General features: G+C 42.4%; 1 protein-coding gene across 1 annotated transcript in view; it reads left to right on the forward strand.

Moving 5' to 3' along the window:
* Positions 1 to 16,169, forward strand: part of Slc12a8 (solute carrier family 12 member 8) — a 137,871-nt gene that overhangs the window by 116,706 nt on the left and 4,996 nt on the right. The window contains exons 11-12 of the mRNA XM_055625063.1: positions 5,366 to 5,463; positions 8,776 to 8,893. Coding sequence (XP_055481038.1) covers positions 5,366 to 5,463; positions 8,776 to 8,893 — 216 coding nt within the window. The remainder of the gene's footprint in view (positions 1 to 5,365; positions 5,464 to 8,775; positions 8,894 to 16,169) is intronic.

Raw genomic sequence — 16,169 nt, forward strand, 5'->3', positions numbered from 1 at the left:
GGCCTTACTTCTACTTTTTATTTGGAGACAGGGTTTCACTATATTGCTCATGCTGCCCTTGAACTTGTAACCCTCCTGCCTTGGTGTCCTGAGTATGAGAGTACATTCCTTCTACATTTCCAGGCTCTACATTTTTTGAAAAATAAATGCTTTTCAATTATTTTTCCCATTTGGTAAGTTTCTGAAGCCCCAAGGTAGTTGTTTTCGCATACACACACACACACACACACACACACACACACACACAAGTGCGCACACCCACAAACATACACAGTTTCTTACACTTATTTTAGGGAGGAAGACTCATGGTCTCATCATAGCTGAAAGTCCCGCTGGTTCTCTGATCATAGAGAGCAACCTTTGAAGATTTAACAAGAGTTAGGAAACTGTATAATTGACCTGATTTGGAAAAGTCTGTTTGGGGAATTGTGTATCAGGGAAACAACCCAACCCAAACAGCAAACCAAGAAAATGTGTTCGCTATTGTTATGGCGACATTGTTTGTATTGATGACAAATTAGGAATAAATGTTCAGCATTTGGGAAGTGGCTAAGCAAACTGTAATATAAATATGATCAAAAAATCATGTATTTAAAATGTGATTCTGTGCAACATAAACCTTTGTTTTCTGTATGCTGCTTAGTGAAAGGGCCTCTGGCCAGCCCAAGCAAGGCAGACATGGCTCTGGCAGGCCTTGCCTTTCTCCCCATTCCCCTCTGCCTTGCTAAAAACCATTAGATTATATTCCTAAAGCTAGCCTTCAAGGTCTGTTCTTTATTTGGCCATTCCTTCTGCCTACGGCTGGCTACCAAAGTCCAGCTATCAAAGTATTGAAATCCAGCAATCAAAAGTCCCCTTTGGCTCACCTAATTAACACGCCCAATTAAGGTTTAACACCTCATCCTAACATGAGGTTTTCTCTTTGTAAACCCCATTTGCCTAAGGCCCATGTCTGTCTATCCAGAGGTCGTCATTTGTCTCCACTCCTATCCCCCCCCCAACAAATACCCCTTCCTCCTCTCTGTTGTTCCTTTACCCTTCTCCCTTGTCCTCTATATCCATCTGTTTTTGTCTCTTATTCCCTGTCTTTTGTCCCTCAGGGGCAAATAAATCTCCCTGTGCTGAGAACTTGGTCTTGAGGTATCCTGAGCCGGTACCGATACTTCCAGTCAGGATTCTGTGTTTCTATATTCATAAAGATAAATGGGGAGTGGAGTGTATCTTGGTAGTAGAATGCTTGCTTGTCATAACAAGGCCCTGGGTTTGATCCCCAGAAGCACAAAAAGAAGGAGGAAGGAAGGGAGAAAAGAGATAAAAGTTCAGAAATGCTTTAGTAGAGATTTCCAGTAATTTTTATAAAATCACTTAAAATTTTAACTTAAAAAAAAAAAAATGAACACAGTCGGGTTTCTCCGTGCTTAAAATACTTGTATGTGCATGAATTTTACGGACACAAAAGGTCATTGACATACCATTAGATTTGAAATCTAATAATATGTATCATTTCTTGCTTTGCTGTTGTTAACATGCGCGATGCTGCCTTCTTCACGTGTTGCTTTTCATCTGTAGCCTGGTAGAGTATAGCTGCCTCCCTGATCATTACTCCACAGTATTGCTGGCGTGAGGAACTGCCCACTCCCCCTCAAACGTTTATAACACTTGCTTCTAATAGTAAAATCTGTCAAGAGAAAAAAAAAATCTCCCTTTAGTCCGGCCATCCAGGGTTATGAGCAACTGCTTGTTTTCTTACACTTGTGCCAAGTCACGGAGAAGCCCTCTGTGAATTGTCCCTTTTAAATTGCTGATGAGCACCAGGACAGCGTGATGCACTCCTGTCTTCCCCGTTCTTGGGAGGGAGAGATAGGATCACAAGTTGAAGACTGGTCTCGTCTCATCAGTGAGTTCAAAGCCAGGCTGAGCTATGTGAGACTTTATCTCAAAACCGCAAAACCAAAATAAGGCGGTCTACTTGCCTAACCCCTTCCTTCTCCTCCTCATGTACTTGAAACCCCCCCCCCCCCACACACACACCCATACATCCTTCCTTTAGGAACAATACAGATGCTTCATTTTGGCTTGTTAGAGAGTGTTCTGATAAGCCCTTAGCAAGCTGAAGATACAGTGAGCGGAAAATGCATGAAATATACCCAGCCTCCTGCACACTGCTCCTGAGCACCACAGGCCTCTTAAGAGTCTGTTGTTTCCCTTCATGCTCACGGGGCTGGATGGAAGTTCTGGTACAGCATTACAAAAGAGAGTCATGATGACCAAAAATACCCAAAATAAAGTGGAGTTTCTCCTGCATGTGTGAGTATCCTTGGTCAGCTTTGACAAACAGCCAAATCTCAGTTGCACCATCCAGAGTCAGGAACTTATGTAACTGAGGTTGTACAAGATCAAGTGTTAGGAAAGAGAAAGCCTAACGAATGATAAATCTCAGAGAGACAGAAATATGCACCCTTGGCTAATAGCGCTTCCTCTAAACCCAAAGGGCAACTGTGTTTCATTAAGCCTGTGACTGAAAAGAATGACATGTTAAAATTACACATCTTAAGTCATAGCACTCATAACAGAATTCCTTCTTTGAAAACAAAACAAAAGTAATGGGGCCAGGCATGGCGGCTCACACCTGAATCCCAGCACTCAGGGGGCTGAAGCAAGAGGATTCTGAGTTCCAGGCAAGCCTGGCCTTCATAGCTAGAATCCATCTCAAAAGGAAAAGGGTGGTAGAGCCATTCATTCAAACCGATGGTAAAATCTGACAGAACTTTGTTTTCGTCCACTATCAGAAGACTTGGTGAGTACTTCTTAGGCACAAACTCTCAAATGCCTGGGGGTTTAAAAGAAGCTATTTGCCATTCAAATACAGATGTGTAGAACTCTGGGTATCATACTTGTCAGCTCACAACAAAACCAATGAAAGATGTCTCAAATGTGAATGGATTATTTGTTCAACCCCATGTATGGGATATCCCCATTCTGTGGACCATTTTCAGAGCTGGAAGAACATGCCAAGTAGATACAGGAAGGTTCTCGGTGTCATGGAGCCTTCATTCTTTTCGGGGGGGAAAGGTGCATGATTAGAAAACATACATGGCACTGTAAGTGGAAAATACAATAGAGTCAAAAAACAGATAACGGGATTTGGACTGGGTGGTTATCAGTTACTTTACTCATTGCTAAAGCAAAAATATCTCAGCAGAACAACTTACGGGAGAAAGGTTTGTTCTGGTTTCTAGCTCAAGAGGAGGCTGGCTGGCGGCAGGAGCTTGAGGAGGCAGCTGGTCACATCCGTCCATAGTCAGGAAGCGGAGAGCCGTGAGTGCCAGTTCTCAGTTAGCATTTGCACTTCATGTGATCTGGCATTCAAGCTCAAAGAATAGTGCCATACTCCACCTGATCTTGATAATCCCTCACAGGTGTGTCTAGGGGCTTGTCTCCTAGAGATTCTAGATTCTGTCAAGTTGACAATGAACACTGACCAAGCTTGGCGGGGAGGAAGGTGTGGCATTTCACACACATTCATCAGAAAAGATCTTGTTGGGAGATCAACAGGCTAAACTGCCCCAATGCAATAGAAACACAGTGGTTTGCCCACGACAGCAGGTTATCTGTCATTTGCATTGACAATCTAAGAAGGGTGTCCCAAGTCTGTGTGAGGTTCTCTCCCACGAACTCATTCAGGCAATCAGGCTCCTTTGAAGATCTGAAGGCCTCACAGCCCCCCAGGACCTTGCCGTGCCAATGTCATGGCTGAGTTACACATTCAGACCTCAGGCAGAGAAAAGGCACACACACTCCCAAAGGCCTTGGCTCAGAAGTGACACTCTCCACAGCTGCTCTCTCTTGGTGAGATCTCGGTCATGTGGCCAGATAACGGCAGGAACCACTTAGCAGTATGGTAGCCATGATGCCTACCACAGAATCCACTGAGGCAAGCTGAGGAAAGATGAAAGTGTCTTAGATAAGAAAGGGAGCCACAGAGGTGGTGAGGAATGACCAGATTAGGGATGGACTGGATTTACAGATGGAACGGAGATACAAGCAGCAGAAAGAGAAGTCTGGATCAATATCAACTGTTCGCAGAAATCATATCATTTACTCTGCCTTCAGAGAAGCCCTGGGAAGAACAGATTTCTGCATTAGCCATGTTAAGTTTGAGGTGCTTTGCTGCCTAGCCGGGGGAAGTATTGGTGAGACGATTAGATATTGAAACTTACCTTCCAAGATGACCCATTTCAGAGTTCTCATTTAAAGCACGGGGCAAGATGGGCTCTCTTAGAAGAGAGGGGTGCGAGGGACTGGACATGGGGGTGCTCCAGTGTTTTTGAAGGAGGAGAGGAAAGAAAAAAGGAGACCGAGAAAGGGTGAGGAGGAAAACAGGAAGGTGTGATACACTGGAGATGGTGATCAGAGGCTATGGAAGTTCCGTTTGCTGTTTCAGCACTTAGGAGAATGAGTTCACTGGATACAAGCTCTCTGGGAAAGCTCACGTGGAAACAGATGTGTCTGCTGGGGACCACTGGCAGTCCCAGACTGTGAAACGTGTGTTAGTCAGCTTCAAATTACTCTAACACCCGACATAACAAACTTAAAAAGAGAAAAGGCTCCTTTTGGCTGGCAGTTTGGGAAGTTTTCATCCACAGTCAGCCTCTCATTTGGGAGCCTGTGTCAAGATAACGCTTCATTGCAGCTGTATGTGTTGGAACATAACCACTCACATCATGGCCAGGCCACTGAACAAAGTCCTTGTACCAGGCTCCGCCTCCTAGCAACTCTAGCACCCTATTGGGTCTGATGTGCCTGAAACCCATGATGAAGGGAGTAGAATGTGGATATATTTGTGCTCAGCTCGTCTTTGTCCCCTCAGCTTCTTCAGCTGTCAGAGGAAGGAGGAAGGGGAAGGTCCCCTCCCTCTGCCTCCGTTATCAGCTTCTGGTCTGTATTTGAGACCAGGCTAACTTAAATTACCAGCAGTTAGATGGTAGCAAAAACTAGCCTGTTGTAGACAAAAGCCAGCCCAGCCCATCAGTTCCAGTGGTCACACTAGGACCACAAGGAATCCAGCACCTTATTTCTGACACCCTCCAACTGAAAGAGAGGGAAGATCTGGACACGGAGGGCCCCAGACCACAGATATGGACAAATATGCAGTAGACTTGGGAGCCTCCCTCTTCTGCTCTGGCCTTTCTTGCCACTCTTCTCAGGTCTGTGCTGGTATGAGGGTGGGAGAAAGTATTAGGAGCTAGCTCTAGGCTGACCCACAAAATTGAGCTTGTAGCTATTTGCTTATAAAAATAGGGAGGGTTTGGTAGTAAGTTGGTTACTTGAAGGATTTGGCTAACTTTTTTTTTTTTTTTTCCAGATTTCTTTCTGAAATGCAGACTTCAGGAACAAGAGGTCCAGAGGAGACCAAGCGCTTTCTACACTAGGCTGTGTAACCCCTGGCTCTCGCTGCTAGGGGTGAGTAATTTCATCTTGATCTCAGTGTTCTTAAGAACTCGGGTGAAAGTGTGTGTGTGTGTGTGTGTGTGTGTGTGTGTGTGTGTGTGTGTGTGATTTGGGGGAAGGAAAAGTATTAATTAGCACTAACATGAGTAAATTGCTTGCTTTATTAGAATTAAGGTGAGACTACTATGACAAGATTTACATTTAATTAATCACTCATTTTAATCAATTATCTACTACTCAAATAATCATATGTGATGACCCCTGGGTTACTAATTTCATGCTAATTTGCTGACTGAAGGCAGGAGTGGGGCCCTGAAACAGTGTGATAATTAATCTCGAATGTCAGTGTGGTAAGGTCTAGAATGGACTGGCAGACAGGCTTTTGGGCATGTCGGTGGGGCTTATCTTGATCAGCTGAGGTGGGGGAAACTGCCCATTGCTGGTGGCACCATTCCCTAGGTTGGGATCCTGGACTGTATAAAAGGGAGAAAGTACAAACATTCTTCACGCTCTGCTCCAGACTGTGAGTGCGATATGACTGGCTGCCTCAGGTTCTCACGGCTGTGACTCCCCACCTAGCCACAATGGACTGTGACCGTGAGCCTCCACCTGTGAGGCAAAATAAGCTCTTTCTTCCTTAAGCAGATCTTGTCAGGACAGTTTATCACAGCAACTAGGAAAGTAGCTAAGATAGCGCTTTTGGGGGGTTTTGATTAAGGGGTTACTTTCAGAAGGCATTTCCCTCCAAAATCTTGCTTGAGTTAATGTTTCATTACATTTTTCATTCCAGAATCCAGAAGCAGGGCTCTAGATCCTGATTGTTAAATTGACAGTTGACACTAACCATCATGGTCCCACCCCTTGACAGTTTAACAACCAAGCCATTCACTTCAAGCTATAGCTTTCCACCTCTTGTCCTCATGGTCATGGCCATTTCATAATGCAAGATGTTCGGTTCACCCCGAAAGCCCCCATATTCTTTAACAATTTCAGCAGCATTTAAAGTTCGATGTCAAAGTCTCATTGGAGACTGAAGGCAGTCTCTTAACCCTGAACTCCTACAAAATTAAAATAAGTTACATACCTCCTATATGCAATGACACAGAATAAATGTTCTCATTCTAAAAGGAAGGAATGAAGGCACACAAAGAATGATCAGAGCAAAGCAAGACCAAAACCCACAGAACAAACACTAAATCCTGCAGCTTCGTGTCTGCATGGAATCAGACATAATTAGGGGTTATGGAATCCTTGAGCACAAAAAGGCTTGGATAGCCCTTCCCAGATAGCTATCCTGCCTTGGGAACTTAATCTTTTTTTTTTCTTGGGCTCACTGTATTTTGTGCCTGTAGCTTTTCTCAGTGGATATCCCATGGTCCTGGCGTCTACAATATCCTGGGCTCTTTGTTGTAACTTAGGCTTTACCTCACCACGTCACACCATGTCTTCTCAAGGTCTCCTTATAGAGGTTGCAACCTTGCAACACACTGACAGGTCCCAGTGTCTGTCTGGAATTGTGGTCCAACTCCACAGCCCCACCCCGAGTCTTGCATCTTTCATGCATCTAGAACCAGTACCAACTTCTACAATGCTACCAAATTCTGCTGCTATCTTAGGCTCCTTTGACCACAGTTGTATCAGCTTTTGTGTGTTAATCCTGGGAAAACATGTCTCTAGGCAAGTGCTTTTGAGAACAAGGAATCTGCTTCAGTGGCAATCTCTTGCAATATAGGCTATATCCTTTCAAATAAATTTGTGTTTTCACAAGCCTTTGATGGGTCTTTGATAGGTTCTTTCCCTAAGGACATCTCTCCTCTTATCCCATTACAAAGCAGAATGCTTCTCTTTAACAGTCATAGCCTTTTTTTCAGCATGTGCCTTTGTCTCATAGTTTAATTTATTCAAACTCTTATCCTTGACAAGGCACAGTTTATTTCTGCCTTTTTCCTCAACTTTTTGAACTTTTTCACTGTAGACCTGAATAAATGCAGCAGAAAGTCTTCATACCATCACCTGAATGCTTTCTCATCTTGAAATTCATCCACCAAACAAATTAATCTATCATCTTCAAGTTAAACTTCATGTAAGTCCTTAGGACATGGCAAAATGAAATCACAGTATTGGCCAGAATATGACATAAATGCCTTCTAGCCAAGTCCTGACAGAGTCCTTGTTTCTTTTGGAGACATCAGGAGCTAGGTCTCCACTGTCTTACGTTTCTATTGGCATTCTCATCTTCCAAGCTCCTACTAAAATGTTCCATTATTTAAAGACTTCACTATCACAGAGTTCCAAATGCTTCTGTATTCCACCTGCAAAACCAGTTCAAAAGTGCTAAGAACCATGTGGCCAGGGTCATCACAGCAACAACCCCACTTCTGGTACTATTTCTCTAGTAGTTTAAGTTTCTTGTTACTGTAACAAAAGCAGCTTAAGAGGGAAGGGGTTTATTTTGGGTAATTGTTTGATGGTGCAATCCACCATGACAGGAAAAATCTTTGCACCAGGAGCTTGAAATAGCTAGTTGCATTGTATTCACAAGGCAGATGAATGCCTGCGCTCAGCTGGCTTCTTCCTTTCCTTGTGGTCTAGGACCCTAGCAAGCCCAGGGGATGATGTCACCTCCCTTTACATCGGATCTTAACACATCCATAAACCTAAGCAAAATAATCTCTCACAGTCATGCCCTGGGGCAAACCTGATCTAAATAAAGTCCTCACAAACATGCCTAGAGACTTGTCTCCTGGGTCATTCCATATCATGTCAAGGTAACAGGTAACTCCACCTGTCCTAGTTTACTTTCTATGGCTGGGGTAAATGCTGTGACCGAATGCAATCTGGGGAGGAAGGGCTTTATTTCATCTTACAGTTCCTAGCCATCACAAAAGGAAGTCAGCTCAGGGACTCAGGGCTGGAACCTGTAGGCAGGAATTGATGCAGAGGTCATGGAGGGATGCTGCTTACTAGCTTGCTCCCCACAGCTCTTCCAGCCAGCTTTCTTATGCAACTCAGGAGCACCAGCCCAGTTAATTAAAAAAAAAAAAATGCCTAGAGGCCAATCTGATAGAGACCTTTTCTCATCTGGGTTCCCTATTCCCAGATGACCTTAGTGCAAGTTGAAAAAAAAAAAACAAAACAAAAAACAAAACCCTACCAGCACGCTACCACAGCAAGATTTCATTATAAGCAAGCGTCAACTAGTCAGACTTTTACAGAGCTCAGAAGCTGGTAAGAGACCACTGTCTCCTAAGGTTTTCTAGCCTTGTGTTTTATTAACGTGTGCAAACCCGTTAGGTGACTTACTCTTTCTATCCGTTTCCGTAGGCTGTTGCATCCTTTCTCATCATGTTTGTGATCCAGTGGGTCTATACCCTAGTTAGCATGGGCGTTGCTGCCACTATGTATTTCTACATTGGTCAGGCCAGTCCAGGTCTATACCTTGGTAAGTGGCTAAGTCATTGTACTACCATTTCCCTTATTTTTTCCAGCTTTCACTGAAGAACTTTGTGTTAAGAAATATGACATAGACACAAATGATTATAAATGAAACATACTAACAATTAATTTGAGATTTATAAGACCTATAGAACTAAAGTGGATGACAACAGTAGTGAGGGAACCAAGAAGGATAAAATAATATGTTGAAATAAAGTATACTGATGTAGCATATATTATACATTTTTCTCTGCTCTGAGTGCTATACTATCATTTGAAGATAGAGTGGGTTAAGGTTAAGATGTATAATGTAAATCCTAAGCCAGCCACTGTATAATAGCTAATAAATCAACAGAGGTAAAACTTGAATGAGAAAACCAAACCAAAACAACATATTAAGCGTTGGAGAGATGGCCCAGTGAGTAAAGGCATTTATTTGCTGCAAAGCCTGGCAACCTTAGTTTGAGCCTCAGGACTCGCATTGTAGAATGATAAGACCGACTCCTGCCAAGTTATCCTTTGACTTCCACACAGGTTACTGTAGCGTGTGTGTGTGTGTGTGTGTGTGTGTGTGTGTGTGTGTGTGTGTTATACACTGAAATAAATAAAATAAGCAAATATAATTTAAAAATTTTAAAGCACATCAAAGACAGAAAGGAGCAAAAATACATATAATAAAGAATATTTATTGGTAATAATTAAACAAAGACATAACCTGTGCATGTAAGGTCATGGGTAACAAAAGTGGGACAATATCAGATTCAAGGCCAGCCTGAGTTAAACAAAGGATAGCACTGATATATATATATATATAAGACTATGTATATTGATTATCAGTAAATATAGAGAGTCTAAACAACTAAGTGATGGTTAAAAAAAATTCTGACCCAACTATATGCTGCCTACAAGAAACTTCTTTTAATTGATAAATTTATTTTTGCAGTGTAGAGATCAAACCCAGGGACTTTGTATACTAAGAAAGTGCTTTGTCCTCGAACTACATCCACAGCTAAAGAAATCTGTTTTAAATAAACACACACACACATACACACACAAGTAGATTAAAAATAAAAAGGATGTGAAAATATATACCAGGCTCACTCCGATCAAAAGACAGCTGGAATGGTTACATTAACATCAGATAGGTTTCAGAGGAAAGGCTGTTGCCAATGATCAAGAGGATCACTTGATAAAGGTGAGGGGGAAAACTCATGAAGAAAACATAGTAAGCCTTAACTTAACTTCCATACCCTTAAAAACAGAGCTTTAACTGGGTAGTGGTGGGGCATGCCTTTAATCCCAGCAACTGGAAGGCAGAGGCAGATGGATATCTGAAAGTTCGAGGCCAGCCTGGTCTACAAAGTGAGTTCCAGGGCAACCAAAGCTAAATAGAGAAACCCTGACTCAAAAAAATAAAAAATTAAAACAACACCACCACCACCCCCAAAATAAAAATAAAAAACCAGCCCAGAGCTTCAGAATACATGAAAGCAGAATCTTACAGAATGAGGAAAAATAAAATAAAAAAGTTCATAGTCACATAGATTTCAACGTTTGCCTCCCAATAACTGACATATGTAGGAATAAAGTTAGTAAGGCCATTGAAGACCTGAATAATACCGCCAACAAGCTTGCCCTAGCGTTTACAGAATATTCTCCCCACAACAGCAACATTCACATTCTTTTCAGTAACAGGAAACATAAGGATGTTTCAGGTAAGGTTTTGGTAAATTTAAAAGTATTCCGGCCAGTTGAATAAAATATTTCTCTGAAGGAGGAAATAATTAGAGACAAACAACAGGAAGGTAATGGAAAAAAATCCCCAAATATTTTGAAGGTAAAGAATGTTAAGTAACTAAGAGCAGCGAGTAAGCTATAGAAACTAGCAGAAGTTTCACAACAGAACTGGAATTACAATGCATTTTGGACAAATGAAACAAAAAAAATGCAGAATATCAAAACTGTAAGGTATAGCTAACAAATTCATAGCAACAAGTTTGTATATCATCAAAGAAGAAAGTTCTCAAAGCAGTGACCTCAGACCTCGGCTTTGAACTTAAGAATTAGAAATTTAAAAAAAAAAAAAAAAAAAAAAGAAAGAAAAGAAGTAGAAAAGTGGCATTGGGGATGAAAGTGGGACAAGGACACATTAAGTATCATAGTAAGACTCAAACAGGTACAAAACAAGAAAAAAAAAAGAATACAGACTTTATTAGTTACTTTTTTGTTGCTGTAAAAAAAAAAACAAACAAACAAACAAAAAAACACCATGACCAAGACAACGTAGAGAAGGAAGGAGTTATTTGGGCTTATGGTTCCACTGGGATTAGAGTCTGTCTCGGCAGCAAGCAGCAAACATGGAGGCAGGAGCCGAATGCTGAGAGTTCACATCTTGAGAGGCAAAGCACAAAGCAGAGGGAGAGCACCAAGAGTGGAGGGGGCGCATTAAAACCTCAAAGAGCACCCCCAGGGACATGCCCCTCCAGCAAGGCCTCATGTCCAAAACTTCCCAAACAGCACCACCATCTGGAGACCAAGCGGCCACGCTCTTGCACATATGAAGGACATTGTCATCCAAACTGCCACACCAGTTTAACAAAGGATGACGCAGAAGAGCAGCAGCCCTCTACCCAGACTGATAAGAACAAGCTAAGATGCAAATGACCAAAACCAGGAATAAAAGAGATTCTGTCATTGGAGAGTCTATGCATATCACGAGGACAAGAGCAGAGTATGGCCCTATGACCGTGCTCACCTTTAATCCCAGCATCCATGAGGCAGAAGCGGGCAGATCTCTGTGAGTTCAAGGTCAGCCTGGACTACACAGCAAGTTAGAGGCCAGCGAGGGCTACGTAGTGAGACCCTGCCTAAAAAAAAAAAAGAAAAAGAAAAAGGAAAAGAAAGAAAAGTATCTTCTTTCTAGTGATAAAAATAGAATGCCATAAGTGGAATAATTTATAAACAACAAAAAATTATTTGGCTACGGGTTCTGATGACTATGAAGTCTAGGATCAGAAGCTACTTAGGTTAGGGCCTAGTTGATACATTGTAACACAGAAAAAGAGAGCCCATGGTAGATATGGAAGTGGGGAAGGGGAAGAGAAGGACGAGGAAGGAAGGAGAGGAAGAAAGATGAACTGATCTTTTCATCAGAAACCCAGTCCTCCCAGGACAGAGCATCACTCCAGTTATGAGAACAGAGCCACCTTGGCTGGACCACCTAAGGATCCTGCCTTTCGACACTTAGATTAGAGATTAAGTTCCCACACATAACCTTGTGGGACACATCAAACCATAGCACACACTTTATATTGTTCCTCTGTAATAAAGCAATTTTAAAGATGTATTAACAGCTGAGTGATACTCCATTGTGTAAAAGTACCACATTTTCATTACCCATTCATCAGCTGATGGACATCTAGGCTCTTTCCACTTCCTGGCTATTGTACACTTACACAATGGAGTATTAGTCAGCTACTAAAGATGAAATTATGGGATGCACAGGTAAATGAATGGGACTGGAATCATCATCCGTGAGGTAACCCAGGCTAAGAAAAACAAATGTTGTATGTTTTCTCTTCTATGTGAACGTTAGCTTTAGGTATGTGTGATTCATTTAGAATACCCACAGAGGTAGGAAACTAGTAAAGGGTCGCTAGGAGTGTGCTTTTAAGACAGGCTGGCTGTGGTGGTGCATGCCTGTAATCCCAGCACTCTGGGCGGCAGAGGCAGGTGGATCTCTGTGAGTTCAAGGCCAGCCCGGTCTACAAAGTGAGTCCAGGACAGTCAGGGCTACACAGAGAAGCCCTGTCTAAAAATAGAAAGAAAGAGAGAAAGAAAGAAAGAAAGAAAGAAAGAAAGAAAGAAAGAAAGAAAGAAAGAAAGAAAAGGAAAAAGATAGGAGACATAGAATTGAGTGATAAAAAAGGAGGAAGAGAGAATAATGGAATAGGAAAGCTGAAATGCAGTGGGAGGGTAAACAATAGATAATGGGAAAGAATAACACTTTTGAAAAGCCATTCTTAATATTGTAGAAGCTTCATTATATATACATATACATACATACATACATATGTATGTATATATTAAAAGTTATTAAAGTTATATACATATAACTTTAAATGGAGTTGTCCTATAATGGGACAGTACTCCTCCAACAAGATACCATGTGCTAGCGAATAAAAACCCTAGTATCAGAATGGGTTACCTCTTTTGAATCATTGGCCAGTGAGGTCCCATAGAACCCTCAAACGTTATAGGTTATAGACTGTACCCACTGTTCTTGGCTACCCTCTAGCATCTGACCAGCTTCCATAGTGCTGGAAGGTGATGTGAATGCTACTGGAGGAGAAAGGGACTCATCAGTCCCACCCAGCTGCACCCTTTGAGCTTTGAGCTTTGAGCTTTGAGCTTCCTATAATAACTGACCTGGCAGGATATGCACACCAGCACAATAGTGACACAACTCTTATTGGGGTAACCACTTTATGATTGATCTAAGGTCCGCACCATGAGATGGAACCCATATGTGGCACTGTGATGGGGCCAAGAACCTGTGGATGGATAGACCATAGGCCCCCGAGGAGAACCTAATACTGCCAAATAGACACCATTAAAACAGCTCTCAGGGACTTACTGCTACACCCGTAGACCCTGGCAGCCTTCACCAGGGAAACTTTCTTAAAGTGCATGGCAGTTAGCGGAGACCTTCAACCGATCAGCATATAGAGAACATGGAGACTAGAGTGCTTGCCCTGAAGAGGACATGCATACTGCATTCCTCACTCCAAGGCTCAGGACCTCTCTAAACAGGGGCAGAAAGATGTTAAGAGAGGAGGTAGATCACCTCAAGGAGGCAGCCTGTTCCGGACTCGACGGGGCGCTTGTACTTCCATACTCGTGATGACCGTGACTGCACGATCCTTGCTACAAGCTCCAGCCACACAAAATCCCACCGTGGACAGAGGGAGGTAGGAACAAAATTCCACCGCTGGACGAGCTATTGGCATTTGAAAGCTGCTGGGAGAAGGAAAATAAATTTTATTTTTAATTTATTTTTCTTAAAAAAAAAAAAAAAAAAAGCCCCAGTTGACCTGGAACTCACAATCCGTAGACAGGACTGGCCTTGAATTCACAGAGATCTGCCTGCCTCTGCTTCCCAGAATTTTGGGATTAAAGGCTTGCACCAGTAGACCCAGCCTGAGAGTCAGTTTGCTCTAACGGTGTGACCTCCAGTAGGCTGGCCACACTCCAGGGCAGTCCCCACTACCCAGAGCAGTGGGCAAGACAAGTCGGCCTCAGAGTGGGTTCAAAGAAGAAGGAAGCTGGAAGCCTGGTGGGTAGGGAGGACGGGGTGGGGGGATCTGGAAGGAGCTGAGAGCGAGCACTGAATAGGATCAAAATTCATTGTAGGAAATTCCCAAATAATTAATAAAAATCTTTTTTAAAAGAAGAAACAGTGAGAGGGGATGGGAGGGATGGCTTGGCAATTCGAAGCACCCTCACCGATTGTAGAGGGCACATGTTCACCCCAGCACCCACATGGGGAGGCCCACGGCCTCCTACAACTCCAGGCCCAGGGGATCCAATGTCCTCTTCTGAACTCAAGTGAGCGTGCCCCCACACGCAGACACTGTTACAAATAAAAAGAAATGCTTTAAAAAGATGTGTCGGAGGGCTAGATTGCTTGCATAGCATGCCCAAGGTCCTGTCCTGGGTCCAGTCCCTAGCACCACACACAAATACACACACACACACGCACACACACACTGGGGAGTTCTTTCCAGAAAACTTTATGATGCTCCAATATAAAATAAAGCAATTATTATCACCAGGTGTGGTGGTGCATATCTTCAATCCCAACACCCAGGAGACAGACACAAGTAATCGTCGTGAGTTCAGGGCCAGCCTAATCTGCATGGTGAGTTCTAGGCCAGCCAGAGTTACACAATACCACTCTATCTCAAAAGAAAAGAAAAAGTAATTATCAAGTCCTAACTAAAAAGTTCTTCAGATTTATTACAGTTTGGCGTATGAATTTTTACAGAAATGCACTTTAGATATTTAAAGTGGAAAAATGTACTAAAAATAATGTCTTAGGAAAACAGTAATGCTAAGAGGTCCTATACCATCTAATTTTATAGACAGAATATATTTTAATTAGCATAACGATTATATCAATGATTGCTTCATCTTAGGAAATTTAAATATTTCCCAGGAATCCAATCACAGTAAACAGTATGGAATAAAATTTCAAGCCAGTGTCTATAATTTAGATGATTTAGAATTTAGATGATCACATGTAAGTAATATCAGTTAATAGCTGTTTTATTTTGTAGCTTCTTATAAAATATGTATTGATTTTCTGCATATATTAGGAGACTCTTCTCTACAATTATGCATGCTAAGGCAGATCTATAATGTTTGTTCTGTTTCACCACAGGAGTCCTACAGGGTACCAAGATAAGATTTTAACCTGAGTGTCTTAAAATGCTGATTCCCTGGTCACATTTTAAACATGATCTGACCAGTCAATTTCAACAGTATCTGTTCTTGTAATTGAGGGACGCTATTTTGTTTTTGTTTGGTTTTTCAAGACAGGGTTTCTCTGTGTAGCCCTGGCTGTCCTGCACAGGTCACTGTCATGGTCACTCTGTAGACCAGGCTGGACTTGAACTCACAGAGATCCACCTGCCTCTGCCTCCTGAGTGCTAGATTAAAGGCGGGTGCCACTACCATCTGGCTGAGGACTGTGGCATTTTCTAAAAGTAAGTTTGATTAATTTTTCCAAAGCTATACATAATTTGAGCTCAGCGTGGTAGTGCATGCCTGTAATCCTAACACTTGGAATGCAGAGAAAGGAAGACCGTTAAGTTCAGGGCTAGCCTGGACTAGAATGAGACCCTGTGTTGGTGGGATTGGAGGCGGGGACTATATAAACCTTACTATGCTGCGACACAGGTTTGGGCACATTTGGTCCCAGTTGATAGTTCCGTTTGGGTTGGGGTTAGGAGGGGGGGCAAGGTTGGCCTTGCCGGGGGGAAGCCTATCACTGGACGTGGGCTTGGAGGTTTCCAAGCCACACAAGATTTTAAAGCCACATGCTGGACCCAATTTGATTTCTTGGCTTCCTGATTGTGGTTTAAGATGTGAGCTCTCAAGCTGCTGCTCCAGGCAATCTGCTTGCTTGCTGCCATGCTTCCCTGCAGTGATATCATAAATTTATACTATAATATGTAATGTTAATAATATATTTATATAATAATTACATGATACAATATTAT

The sequence above is a fragment of the Psammomys obesus genome, unplaced genomic scaffold (assembly GCF_907164565.1).
Source record: "Psammomys obesus unplaced genomic scaffold, mPsaObe1.curated_primary_1811, whole genome shotgun sequence".
In the NCBI taxonomy this organism is placed as follows: Eukaryota; Metazoa; Chordata; class Mammalia; order Rodentia; family Muridae; genus Psammomys; species Psammomys obesus.